The sequence below is a fragment of the Notothenia coriiceps genome, unplaced genomic scaffold (assembly GCF_000735185.1).
Source record: "Notothenia coriiceps isolate Sejong01 unplaced genomic scaffold, NC01 NC01_scaffold00037246, whole genome shotgun sequence".
Taxonomy (NCBI): domain Eukaryota; kingdom Metazoa; phylum Chordata; class Actinopteri; order Perciformes; family Nototheniidae; genus Notothenia; species Notothenia coriiceps.
In genome coordinates, this window is record NW_011369947.1 from 13,158,144 (window position 1) to 13,172,770 (window position 14,627).

The 14,627-nt window shown below is 39.7% G+C and overlaps 1 protein-coding gene across 1 annotated transcript in view; it reads right to left on the bottom strand.

Annotated features, from left to right (window-relative positions):
* Window positions 1–679: 679 nt before the first annotated feature.
* The window catches only part of nedd4a (NEDD4 E3 ubiquitin protein ligase a), a 43,522-nt gene continuing 29,574 nt past the window's right edge, over window positions 680–14,627 (bottom strand). The window contains exon 26 of the mRNA XM_010795627.1: window positions 680–718. Coding sequence (XP_010793929.1) covers window positions 680–718 — 39 coding nt within the window. The remainder of the gene's footprint in view (window positions 719–14,627) is intronic.

The window sequence follows — 14,627 nt, forward strand, 5'->3', positions numbered from 1 at the left end:
TTGAGGTGTTGTGAAAGCTGGTGTTGTATTTCACTCCATGCGTTTCCCACAAATCATGTTTGACATAAAACTAAAGCACATAACAAATCACCCAAGACCTAGAACATCCAAGAACATCAGTCAAAAGCCCTGCTCAACTGCCCACAATGTTAAGGTTACAGAGACATTCATCAAAGTGTCATCAGGGACAGATTATATTATCCCTATTAATATTTGTATAGCCTACAATTAAACGGTAATATAGTGCTTGTGACCCGCTCTCCAAGATCAACTCAAAGGATGATTAACTTACTATTTATTTCTGATTGAACTCTCCTTGTTTACAAACATATTGATGTGTTTCAGACATCCATCCATCTCAGTCCAATCCACTGGATGTCAGAAAACAGAGAGACGATGACCTAAAGCTACAGACCTGCTGAGGAAGGTGATGACTGGAGTGGAACAGCTACATCCTGCGAGGATAGAGTTTCCCTGAAACTGAGCTGTTGTCAGCCACCAGCTGAGCGGCAAGCAAATGAGGCCCAACATGAATTACAATAAGTCCTTTTATGCTGAACCAGCCAAGAGAAGTGTATGTATTTTATAATGATTGAAGTTGTTTTTAGCCTTTTTTGTTAATGAATGCTCTTTGACAGTGGTTCATCCTGGGCCATAAAAGTCCTGAAAGCCATTAAGGTCACCCACTGCTGTACCGTCCCCCTCTCAGCTCAAAAAACTGCAGAAGTCTGAGGTCAATCATTGGCTAAAATAAATCAATTGCACTGCTGTTTGTGAAATAGAGCAAGTACTGAAATGACCAGAAAACAGTAGGCATCACAGCAAGCTCACATCCTATTCATTATCGTGTATATTATATATAGTCATTCATGGTACAGACTGAGATGGACAAATCAATAGACTGTCAATTATTTTTCCAATGGACCAGAAGAAAAGGCTGTTGAATGTTGTATTCTGCTAAATAACATTATTTGTAATTTCAGTAGGTGCGTTTCAAGATGCTAAACTGCCGGGCTGCTCTCAGCATGAAACTATCCCCATGTTAAGTAATGGATAAATAAACACACTGTGACCTCTGTGAACACTTCTAAAGCTTCTTCTGCTGCAGTGAGACACTTAGCAAAGAAGAAGCAGGAAGAAGCGCATCAAGTTGAAATAGCATCTGACAGATATTCAGTGTGAAAAGACATCCCCAAAAAATTCCAAAATGGTTGTTTTCTGCAACAACGTTTACAAGATGCTGCAAGGCACCCACAATACACATATACATAATGTGGATAACCTTCAATATGTATGCAAGTAAATCATTTCCTAAGTGAACAACTAACCAGGAAACAAACGTGAAACTGGGAAAACAGTGAAACTACAGAATTGTCTGACTTGCTATTTACCAATCATAACTCTTTGTCCTGATTGGATATCCAACATCTGTATTCGTTTATTTTTCAGACATGCAACACTCTCCTGTGGAACCCTCTGCTTTCGAGAAAAGTGTAGAAGGTCCAGTGCCATAAACTCACTGCAGTGTCTGTGAGGGCCATGATGGATGGCTGCGTGTAAGCGGTGTTGCCAGGTGTTGTGGTGCTAAACAGCAGGAGAGCTATGACTGCCATTCAGTGAATTATGACTTTTACACAGCGCCTTGGCTTCAAATCCAGCTGAGTCTTGTGGAGGAAAGAGAAATTCATTTTGTGAACGGAGAAAGTTTCAGTTGCTGGGATAAAGTTATGAAGACTCACATTTTCAAATGTAAAGGTTATTTAGTTGTAGAGCTCTATTTTATGGTGGCTTTAGAGTTGTCGTAAAGGACTGCCAAACTGCCGTCAGGACACATTTAATCAAATTAGTCCTGAGCTGCTGCCCCTATTAGCTCCACTCTGGTTGTATGATGTGAGGACAGAAGCAGGGAGAGGCATTCAAACCCCCCTCCATCACACCCTCACACTGTCCCACCCCCAGAGTTAACGCAGGCTCAAAAATGCCATTAATGTGCTGAAGTGATATGACTGCAGGGCATGAGAGATGAGCTGCAGTGATCCTCTGCCTCCCTGCTGGATTGACAAGCTGCGGGATGATTATTGATTATTGATAAACTACTAAGACAGGGAGGGAAATCTATAACGGCTAGGGATGGTCAAGCATTGATAAGAGCACTATACTGATATGGGAGGGTGACCTGCTTTGAACGATGATGTTAGCCGTGGGGCATCTAATGTGAAGATGAGAAAAAGAACATGTCATTTACTTTAAATATGTGTGATAATAAAGACTACTATTATGTTTTCCACTTTCATGTGTGTGCCTATGTTCTTTTATTCCACCAAATAATACAACATTTCCCTTTTGTGTGCCATACATAGATTTAACCAACAAGACTAGAAGAATAAATTCCTCAGCCTAAAAGCATGAAGAAACAGTTCTGGCTTCCCAGCAATCTCACCTCTCACCTTTGACCTCCACAAATCCTGGCTAGCACCAAACACACAACCCAACATGACCACCCCAAAGCTCTCCTGCTCACTGCTAGCCGCCTATAAATCTCTGAGTTCCTCCTCCAGCTGCAACGTTTGAAATGCTGTTTTGTAATGATATCCTTTTCTGCTGTATCGATGACATGTCCCAGTTTAGCAACTACAACAAATAAAACTATATATGTGGGCCAGTTGTTGCATGTTGAATAACAGTGATTAAACTAACTGCATGCTTGATGTAAAGTGACAGCGATGTCCTTAGGTCTGAATTCAAAGCTAAAGATGTACAAACATGAGTCTGTCAACAACTCTTCTCTGTTAACTACAGAACGTTTCAACACAGTCCAAATCTGAAGAGTAAACATATATTTGCTTCATTTCTGCCTGCAACAGATGGGTCTGCTGATGGCAGCAGCTCAACAAACTGAAGGTCAGTGGACAGGTCAGGCCCAAACAAAGGTTCCCTTACAAATACCAGGAATGAGTTCAGCCCTCTCTCTCCTCTGGTTACTGTGGTCGGTTCCTAAGTCAGGCCTCAGCACCATTATAGTCTACCTGCATATGAGTGGATTTCTCTGTGATTTTGTGCTGAAAATCATATGAATCCTTTAATTACTAATCTTGAAAGTCAATGTATCTCTTCATTTAAACCAAAAATATATTTTTTGATTTCCACGACACACAAGCATATGGGACAACAAGCTTGTGTTTTGGTCTATGCTGCTGTCATTCTTTTTATTTTTATGTATGGAGGATATGTTTGCACCATAATACCAAGACAAATTCCTCGTATGTTACTTGGCAGTAAACTTGTTTCTGATTCTTATTCTAAATAATAGAGTGCATTGAAACGTGGCAATTCAATATAAACAATATGCACTTTATATTTCCTATGGGTCTTATGAAGGTAAGGAACACACTTTGTATCAAATAAATCCTGACACTGAAGTGCAAAGAAAATATATCATAATGAAATTGTCAAACAAGGAAAAAAAGCTGTTTTGTAAAATCAGCGGAAAAAACAAGAAATTATTATTAGTTTTTCACTTAAAAGAAACAACCTGAGAAAGTCCAAAATAAATATTCAAAGAATAAGTCATGTTGTTTAATAATCCAAACAATTGTTGTCATCAAGAGTCAAAGAGAGTATGTTTAATTCAATGTGGTTTTCCATGTCCTGATACATGATGACAGAAGCCGCTTCAGTGTTGCTATGCTCAGTTATGTAGATGCTGTGATGGCCCCTGGCCGTCCCCAACCTAACCCCTCCCCCCCCTTAGAGTCCAATCTTTTAGGAGAGACATTCAAATGTATCATCTTCTCATGATCCTGCAGGGCGCCTGCTAGATTGATAGCTTTAAGCATCAGGAAGCCCTGAAAAAAGCTCCATTGAATCACTAAGGTTTGAGAGTCTTCCTATTGGTCCTATGGAGTGCACCACATGGTTACACCAAAATAAGTTCAATCTTCATTTACTCCTCCCACACCTTTACTGAAAAAACCTCCATCTAATTGAGTGATGAGCCTTTTAAAGTGTTCCATGACCCCCGCTGAAGATTAATAAAAGGATCGGGGGAAAAAGGAGGCTGATAAGCAAGAAGGAGAAGAATGCAAAGCTGAAAAAAGCCAACAAATCAATCACTGACTGGCTGGCAGATGTGCTGCTGCTACACAGGCTGCAGGACAGTCAAGTGACCACTGGCCTGGCCAAACAAAGAGCTATTCCCATGAGCAGCGTGACCTCTGAAAGCACCGGGCGGGCGGTGGGGGAGCGGTGTTGGGAAGGAGCATTCATCCCCCTCCTCCAACCCCTTATCTCTGCTACAAAGTTTTCCAATCATTCAACAGCAACCCTCCACTCACCGCAAACAGTGGCTGCATTGTCTTTAATCTCCGTATCATAACAGGGAACTGAAGAAGTCAATCTTTGAAAAGTCTTTTTTTAACCGCACTAATATACTTTTCCATGGCAGCAACAAAAAGTTTAGGAAAATAAAAGTTGGTTATAACATGATAGATCAGAGAGAGAGAAAAGTAAACCCACTGACTATGGCACTAATGACCATTGCAGCAACTGATAAAACTAGATGAGCATCCCACATTATTGTAGGAAAGATTTAAGTCCTGTGCTCTGTCGCACGGCCCTCCATCTATTGAACAATTTAAAGAAACCTTTGACCCCTGGGCCTGCGGTTCAGGGGAACCATGGTAACCTTTCGTGTCCAGCAGAGGAGAAAAACAAGATTCCAGGCAGAGAGTTGTCTCACTTCAGGCCATTTCATCCATTCATACCACAGCTAACACTTGCAAGGTTTACTTTCGTCTTATGGGGGTTTCTAATTGGACCGAGCCAGTGCTTGTCAGAAACATTCCTTAGCAACTAGAAATAATGCTGTGGTCCTGGCCTGGCTTCCTATGGACACATCATTGAGTTAAAACAAACTTTGTACATTAGCAGCTGTAGCTTCTTTAAAAAACTCCAAAGCTTAATCCATTTAAAGGCAATAGCACTTGTTCTGCTGGAGATAGAAAGTTGAATCAGCTCAACCCTGAAACAGATACCTCTGGATGACAGTTTCAAATTACGTGGTCACCACAAAATAAATGTTTGATTAGGTTACTTTTTATTCATCAAGCACAACAAAGGCACCAACAAAGGACTCATATTAAAAACAACAGCTAGATCTGTTTCCAGGCACCTTGGCCCAGTTTACTTAAGATATTCCACCTTGTGAGCAGTTAGGGTTCATTTGGGGTATTTTTCTTCCTAATAGCCAATACCCGCCCCTGATTAAGCATGAGCCTCTCATACTAGTAGTAGCTTACTTTTGTATGGTGATGGTGGTTAACAAGTTTTGCAAATTAATTTATTTGGGGCTTTTGGCACTATAAGCAAAGTGTTATCTATTTCCATTATATTTGAGAGAAAGCAGAGGCAGGGATTTGCTTTTTAAATGTTGGGTTGAACTGTCTTTTTTTGCCTACCATTATGTTATGTTTGCAACAAATGCATAAGGCCCTTTCTGAGGGTAATGACAAGTTACAATCAGTATAGTTTTCCTAAATAAATGGACTCAATCAGTGAGAACGTAACACAGGTGTTATTTAAGCCATCCTTCAACACAGGCCCAAGCCTACTTTCTACAAGGTTACCCAGACGCCCTCAATTTCATCTGTTCCAGGAATTGGTCCCAAGACTTTACCGCATCAATAATGCCAGAGTACAACAGAGCATTACCATCACAGACTGGACAATGATTTTCAATCACCATGTCTTAAACCATCCAGACTGCAATGCATCCTAGAAACCTGACACCTCAGGACAGTTTTCACCATCTCATAGTGCCTAGTTTACACCAATACGGGGGCCACACTAAGACGTACCTGCAAAACCTAACGAGAAATCTGACATTATGCCCTTTGTATACCTGTGATCACATGGTACAAGAGGCTACAAAAGGAAGCTAACTCAGGAGGCAATCACTCTGCTAAAATCCCCATCAATCTAAAGTCTATTGACAAAAGTCACATGGTGAGGCTCATGTGTCACATTCCTTTTCATCAAGTCCAAATCCCTTCTCACCTTTGTGCTTTAGCAAACCCAATGTTTAAGGTTACCCTCTATCACCATCACATTCCTCAAAGAACAACTGGCAGGTCCATCGCTTCGACATAAGAGCAGAGAATTAAAAAGCTCACCGCTGGTACGATGAAACATTGTCATTTTAACCACATATCACAAAGAACTAAGCTGTACAAATCCAAATGATAGCATCAATATCGATACAAAATGTGGCTTTATTTGGCTCTGGAAAGGCGGTATCAAGACATGATACACCATCCATCTTTCAGATGAAGAATTAACATGTGTTAAGGACAGACTGACAGCTGGATCAAAATGTTGAAAAATAAACTGAATGCCATGTACAGCTATAATAGATTGAAAACATATAACCACATGTTGCCAAAATCCTTTTAGGGCAAGACAAAAAGCAGTTCATAAAATAAAGTCATGCTGTTTAATGAGGATTGCCACCCTGACTTCTCAATTAGACTGTAAGCTTAGAATCAGCCTTGGATGTTAAATTACACAAGTTATGTAATAGGCGTTTAAGTGGTGAAAATGTCCAGCTGTTCTGTCCACTGATATCAGGACAAACAACTTGCCCCAAAGCATCCCTTTACTTTTGCAAGCATGGAGGGAATGTGGACCAAAACGGTCAGAGAGAAAAGCTTTTCATTCTTTCACCAGAGTGGTGAGGCAGAACACAATTGTGTGCAAAGCCTCCAGCCCCTACTGACCTTGTAAGACCTGCAATAAAGTTTGGTCATTTAGACACTCGGGGTAAGGCAGTGATACTGGGAAACAGCAATTCAAAGCATTTGTGTGTGTGTGCGTATGTGTGTTGGCACACCACTCGCAGCAGCCCCCACTGCTGCCTCTGTGTCCTTCAACTGAGCATTTCTCAGGTATGTGCAAATTTTACGAGCTTCCAGATAGACCCTCAAGCTGGTCTAAGTGTCATTTTAAAACAAACTAGTAAAGCTTACTGCCAGCCTTTATTACCACTTAACTTTTTACTATAAAGCATGTACACCACTCAATGAATTAATAAACAATATGTTCCTTTTAAATACCAGAAAATATCTGACTTATAACTGATCATTTACAACATCACATGTAGTCAGGAACAACTTCAAAATAGTTCACGTTAACCAGCTTAAAAACTCAACAACTGTTAAATGACTCACTCCTAATTGCACCCCATTAAACCAAAGTTCATAACAACTATTCCATTATTGCTGGTAATGTTATACAAACCCATTTTGTTCTAACATGAGAGCAAACATTTGTAATAATGTTTTTAATCTGTTTAAATAAAAATAAAAAATCATCAGTTATTGTTCTGCAACTCAACAATAACTTTTTGGACCTCAGAACAGAGGATGAATGAACTTTAAGGTAAAATAATCTTCCACTATTGAAACACATGGAGACAAGGACTATTATCCTATGTCAAGGATTGCTATTGTCTTCCTTCAAAGTAAATCCACATCTCAGCAATAATAAATATGCACATTTAAGTGCATTGGGTGGGGGTACAAAGATGACCACACACACAAAAGTGGCACAGCAAGATGCATGGCCCATGGTGTGGGAGGAGGGGATATAATGTCCCAAAAGACCAACTCTGCCTGAAGCTTCTCCTCTCCCCCCTTCAATTTCGAGGCCAACTTGCGCAGCACTGGAGGAGAAAGCATTCCAAAAGAACAATTCCTCAAACGGTCAGGGTGCAATAACATGAAAGCCCGGCCTCTGAATAGGGGTCATCTGCTCTTTAGCATTGGAGAGCCGGTGTCCTGGACAGATCCTGACCTTTCAGATCTGCTGCTCCTTCATTACCACACCAATGGGCATATATCCCCTCCACAGCATCTATTTTGGGGTCTTACTTTGAAGACCCTTCCTCCACTACCACCAAAGCTGCTTTGATTGCAACGCTGAGCAGCAAAAGAAATAGCCAGAATATAAGACATCTCATTGTCTGATTATGATTGAAGTTGTCCATCACACTCTTATGTTTCCATGGTGACTGCAGCATGATACTTACTTGCGATTGTTAGACGGGCTTTCTGGCTCAGGATTGCGCCATATTTGTTCTGAGCAAGGCACTGATAGAGCCCTTCATCTGATTTGTCTCCTCTCCTGCTCTCCACCTCCGAAATAAAAAGGGAGCTATTGGAGAGCCGGTACACCCGGTCGTTCTCCAACACTTTTACTCCGTTTTTGAGCCATCTGACGTGGATGGGTGACTCCCCATGCGCCTGACAGTCCAAAATAACAGCTTCTTTCCGCATGGCGGTGACATCATGGGGCTCCTTGATGAAAAATAACTCACTAAAGCATAAAACACCTGCAGAAGGAGAGAGAAAAAGCTAATTAGAAGTGAATGATGCAACCAGCACCAACAGAAGTTCAGTGAAAACATCTAAGGCATTGAAACAGTTATTTAAAGTCAGGCTTTAAGTTATTTTAAAGAGTTTATACTCAGTAAAGGAAGTTGTGGCTCAGCTTCCTTTGGATGGATATTATCACTGTTTATAGTCTCAGTTGGATAGATGTGTGGGACTACTTAAAACACCCTGCTATTGGGTGAAATACAAGATGCGGGAGGCTTGCAGGCTACTGTCCTCTACAGTAAATCACATTGTAGCTTTCTTTCTGCACCACTTTAATCCAATCACTTACGGCTCATAAAGTCACTAGCTGAAGGTGAAACTGTTTGATCCCATTAGTCTCTTTGGTTTACACAGAAACCTATTACTAACTGAACACTCAGCATGAGCTTTATGTAATGTTCCATCAATTGGACCTTTGAAAAGAGACACAGTGTCATTTGTAACATGCTACGCTTCAATAGATCAACTGAATACATGCAGGTTTTTTACTATCAATTCAGAACAATTACATAACAACCTGTTCTTTAAAGTCATCATCTCTTTAGAAGCAGGGCCACAGAATATGACTTCATTGAGCCGTATCGCCAACACCAACTTTAAGGCTGATATGATGTGTATTGATTTTGTACTAGCATTGGCCCTTTGTTGGACTGACACACTGCTGGGCTCTTATTTCAGCTCTGTAATTGGATAATCCTGGTTAGAAGATCAAAGAGTCACACTGTAACTAAACACTCTGTACACTTAACAATATAACCCAGCTAATACTGCTCATTTTTAAACATCAATAGGATCGATACACATGGTAGGTATCGACAGCATGTTAATCCCCTTAATACTATATTTTGTCTATAGCTGTAGCTAAGAACAGAATTCAGAAGGAGTTATGGTAGGCTACTTTTGACTCCACTACATTTATCTGACACAAGTTAGGCTACTGTTTAAATAAAAGTGTACAAAGTATGTTCAAATAGCTTTACAAATTTCAACCTTAAAAATGCTACATGGCTTGAACATATTCTTAATCATCCTCTTTGTCAGGATTACATAATAACATAACGCTGTGACAGGTCCCACTGAGAGTCCATGTGATACAGTACAGTACACTAGGCGACATTTTGTAAATAATACTTTACTTTCACTTGAGTAACAGTATAAAATATTTTGATAGCCTGATGTCTTACTCTTCATTAAAATCAGTGGTGTAAAGTAACACAGTATATTGACTCAAGTACTAGTACTTCTCTTGAGTATTTAAAAGTTTTTTCTACTTTGTTTTTCTACCCCTCTCCAATTCAGAGGTACATTCTGTACTTTTACTCCACTACATTTATGTAATACCTTACTTTGCAGAATTGGATTAATGATGAAAGATAATCAACACTTACATAAGACTTTAGTTACACCTGGAGTAAATCCACAAGCTTACAAAGTAATTAAAACTAGCTGCAAATTAATCAATGAATATAATCAAAACATAATGATATATAAATTATTCTAAAATTGGGCTATCTGCATAATGAGTACTTTTACTTTTGGTACTTTAAGTTTATTTTTATGCTGATACTTTTCTACTTTTACTTGAGTAACATCTTGATTGCAGGACTTTAACTTGTAACAGAGTATTCCTACAATACTTCTACTTTTACTTCAGTACAAGTCAAGATCTGAGTACTTCTCCCACCTCTGATTAAAGGTATCTGAGCACAGTAACGTTAGTGAGTTTTAAAGTTACATGACAGTTGAATTCGCTAACACATTCTCAGCCGGACATGACAATGGTCGTTTACATAAATAAAACATAACGTTAATTTATTAGAAAGAATCAATGTCAAACCGGTTAATCTAGATAACCTGATGACTTTCCAGTTATTCTGTCTTCTGATGTGACAGTTTTTGGTGAGAAAACTCTCAGTTGCGTTCAGTCAAGCTAACCGAGAGTGGTGTAAAGTAACATTTATAGTCAAGTATTTTATCAGAGTACTTCTTCCAGTTAAGTTAAATAGGTTTTAACGTTAGTCAGTTAGTTAAATGTAACATTAAAGGTCCGCAGTGAGCTGCTGTTGAGGCTCCTCACAGTCAAACATGTAAGCGACACACAGTCAGAGTGATAGGGTTTTAACTCTCAGAATAATATCGATAACGCTTCTTACCTGAGATTGGAAGAAAAACGACCAAGAACAGCAACCGCTGATATAATTTCCCTTTGACAGGCGCCATTAATACCTGAATTGTCTTTGCATGCTAGCTACTCTCTCATAGTTGTTTCCTGCAGATGAGCTGCGCTGATACTGAGCAGGAGGAGGGAGAGCAGCAGCAGGAGAGCAGTCCCCTCCGCTGGATCATGGATACCTCTCCATCCATCTCTCTCTCCCACAGACTGACGCTTTCAGTCCAGCGCCACCTACCGTCAGCTGTGCGTCACTTATATCATCTCCTAAACTCATGCATTTACACCATAAGGCCTGATCCCACTGCATACTATCCTGCTAATGATGAATATGCAACTACAATTAAGTACTGCATTATTAGCAGAGGTGAAAAAAGTATTCAGATCCTTTACTCTAACTTAGTAAATGTAATAATACTACACTGTATTATCTGTCCTATGTCCTATATATATGTCCATGTTGCACTGTTGGAGGAGCCTGTGACCTAAGTGTTTCATTGCCATATCTATACTGTAGCTAATGTGCAAACGACAATAAAGCCTTGAAACTGTAGAAATACTCTATTACAGGTGAAAGTCCTGTAATGAGAATGCTACTTAAGTTAAAAGTATAATCAGTACTCAAAGTATTGGGAGTAAAAGTACTCATTGCAGAAAAAAACCCTCTAAAATATGAAATAGAAAAGAAAAATATGTAAATGGCAAAGCAGCAAATCTTCACATTTTTGAAGATGGAACTATTTACATAAAAACATACTTTAACAATTAGCACCATTGCATCCAAATAATTAGTGATGTCAACCCACCTATGTTAAAGGCACTTAATGGATAGTTTGATCTACATCCATTAAGTTATTCTTATTTTCTATGTTTAAAACTCTTAAAGCAACTAAAGCTGCTAAATAAATGTGCCCGTAGTGAAGTAATAAGTACAATATTTCCACTGAATTGAAGTGGAGTAGATGTATATAGGCACAGAAAGAAAATACTCGAGTACCTCAAATGTGTACTTAAGTATGGTACTCGAGTAAACTGACTTAGTTACTTTCCACCAGTGATTATTAGTTGTATTTTTCAAGGTAACCAAATAAACTGGGGTGGTGGTGGTGGTGGTGCAGGCAAGCAGCAGCGACGTAGAGGTAGCTGCAGCAATAGCAGCAGCAAGCAATGCATAGAGAGAGGCAGGTTAAATAGAGCGGCATATTACGGAGACTCTGTTTGGTTGGTTGTAGAGTGGCAAGGGGCGTTATGAATGCAGCATAAGTGCTCGAGTTGACTGCCTGAAAATATTTAACTTTGTATTCAACTACACTCATCAGCTATGGCTCCTAGTTACTTTACCAACATATAAAAACTACAGCTGAAACACTGCATGCTTTACATAAACAACTTTTGTATTGTGGGACTGAAACCAAAATAATGAAGGATTTGTACATTATGTAACAGCAGGAGTTCAGCACTGGCTCAATCGAGGCCCTTTAACTCTTCCTTATCAATACTATTCTGTATTGATGAGAGCAGACCCCTTAGTATCAGAGACCAACTGCACACCAAATGGTCTCTATGGACTGAAAAAAAAAAATGATAATGGAAATGAGTTTGTCCTCTAAAACTGGGTTCTGCAATTAAAGAGGAAGCATTGATAGGAGCAGGACAGCTGTTGTGTCAATGTGGATATTGATCCAATGTCCATCATTTATTGTGCATGCAGATCAAACCTCCCCTCCCACGCTCCTCCCCCTCTGTGAACCTTTTTCAGCAGCTGGACCGCGGCCCAGCTGGGATGTCCGGTCAATCAGAGAACAAAACACAAGAAGTGCTGAGAAAATCTGCACTCTACAGCAAAGACGTTCCTGCACTTGATTTTTTGGAATATGGATCCATGTTAAAGGTTCAAGCTGCCTTAATGAGCTGACATAAAGCAGTGTACTTTATGTAGAAAGTTCAGTAAAACGGCAACATTATAATCAACAAGAAACAGCAGACTTCTTCCTGAACTTGAAACTTAAATACAAACGTATCTTGAGTTGGATAACAGTTGTTTGTTTTAAAATGTCTAGAAATAGTGGGGAATTCTCAAAGTCCCGGTGATGTCTTTAATGTCTTGTATTGTTGGTCCCAAACCAAAATATATTCAGTTTAAAATGAGGAGAAAAAAACCGAGAATCATTTCCACATTTGATTTATATATGAACAAATTAGTTGATGTTTATTTTTCTGCCGGGTGAATTATTATATTGGATTAGTGAACTTATCTTTGAAGCTCTAAATAAATGTAAATGAAATAGGAACAGGTTAAAAAAGCCTCAGGAAATTGTTCAATTAATCAGAAATATATAGTATATGACCTTTTCCAACATATGTTAAAATCATATCTTCTGCTACAATCATGTCTTACACACACTTCCTAACCTGTAAGCTTGTCATGTTTCCCTGTGAATTATTTGTACTGCGTTATGTAACCAAATACTATATTCACAGGCACAGCCCTGGTGCGGTTGTAGGCTCTTCTCTTACATAACGTGAGAAAGTGAAAACCTCATTCATGGTCAGCGAGGCTCTCCCCAGGGTGTTTAATTAATCAAGAACTCAGTTTCGGCACCTGCCAATAGGGCACAGATTGTGGGTGGAGGGACGGTCAGCCTGAACTCGGGGTCGAGCTCTGCGGCCGGATCAATGGAGGAACAATGGAGGAACAGCCATTATCAGGTTATGAATGTTGGTGAGGGTGAGGGTAGATGGGAGCCATTGGCTGAGCAGCGTGTCTTCCTGCTGCCACACGTGCCCATCCCCACTGACCCCCAGTAGTGTCCAAAAGGCCGGCCTGAATCCTGTGTGACCTTTTCCACTAACCCCGGTGCAGGGGAGGGGCTTTTAGTGCAACGACAGGGGGGGTTGTGGAGAATATAGGACTATGGCGTTTGAGCTGAGTCACAAAAAAGGCTCTGAGTCCTCTTCACATACCCTGCTGTTGTTAAAAACACTAGTTATGAACCTCTGCTCCAAACTGTTAACACAATCCCAGATTCATGTGACTGCAGCTACTTTGGGATAAACAGCCAGACTGTGCTCTGAGATCTGTTACATTCAAATGTAATTTAGAATAAATCACACAATCAAACCCATGAAAGACACTGCACACGTGTTGAACCACTCTTTGTCCAGACAGATATTGCAGGTCCATCTAAGTGAAGCTGGCTGTTGGTTATTTATTTGTTGTTATATATTGCTCATTTCAGTTTCATAAACAATGTTGAAATAATCTGAGGAACAACTGCATTGCACTTTCATACTTTGCAATAATAAAATCAACAATAAAAAAAACAGGTTAAATTCATGACAGACAGACAACAGTTTGATAAAAAAGTAGATTTAAAAAAAAAGATTTATTTTTCACTGCCAATTTTATTTGAAACCAGCCAGAGTTAAAGTTTGGTGATGCCTTAAAATACAATGTGCCTTATCGCCACTATCTGGAACGACTCAGTACTACAACACCCACACTTCTTTTTCTTTTTTAAAGGTCACCTATTATGCAAAATTCACTTTGTCATGTCTTTTATACATAAACATGTGTCCCCTCTGTGTAAAGAGATTCTGAAAGTTTCAGGAAAAAAGATTCGCTCACTTTTTGTCCTGATCCATTTATAAAAAAACCTGTCTGAAAATGAGCTGATCAGATTTAGGCCACTTTATGATGTCATAACGATGTTTTGGCTTGTGTAACCATTAGCCAATCACCAACCAGTAGCGTGGCGTGGGTAAAAAATTAGGGGAAGCCAATAATACGTCCTTTCTTTTGGGTCGGGGGTGTGGTGGTCAATGTAATAACGTAACCAGATGAGTGATTACAGCACCCGGTATCATTTTACACAGATTTGTATCATACAGATTCAGGACTTACACACGCCTGTTATCTGACCGACAGGTCCGCACGCACTCTCCAGCCGAAACTCTAATAAGCATTCATTCACAAACTAAATCAGGAGACCTTTAACGTTTTACGTCCGATTCGCTCCTTTTTT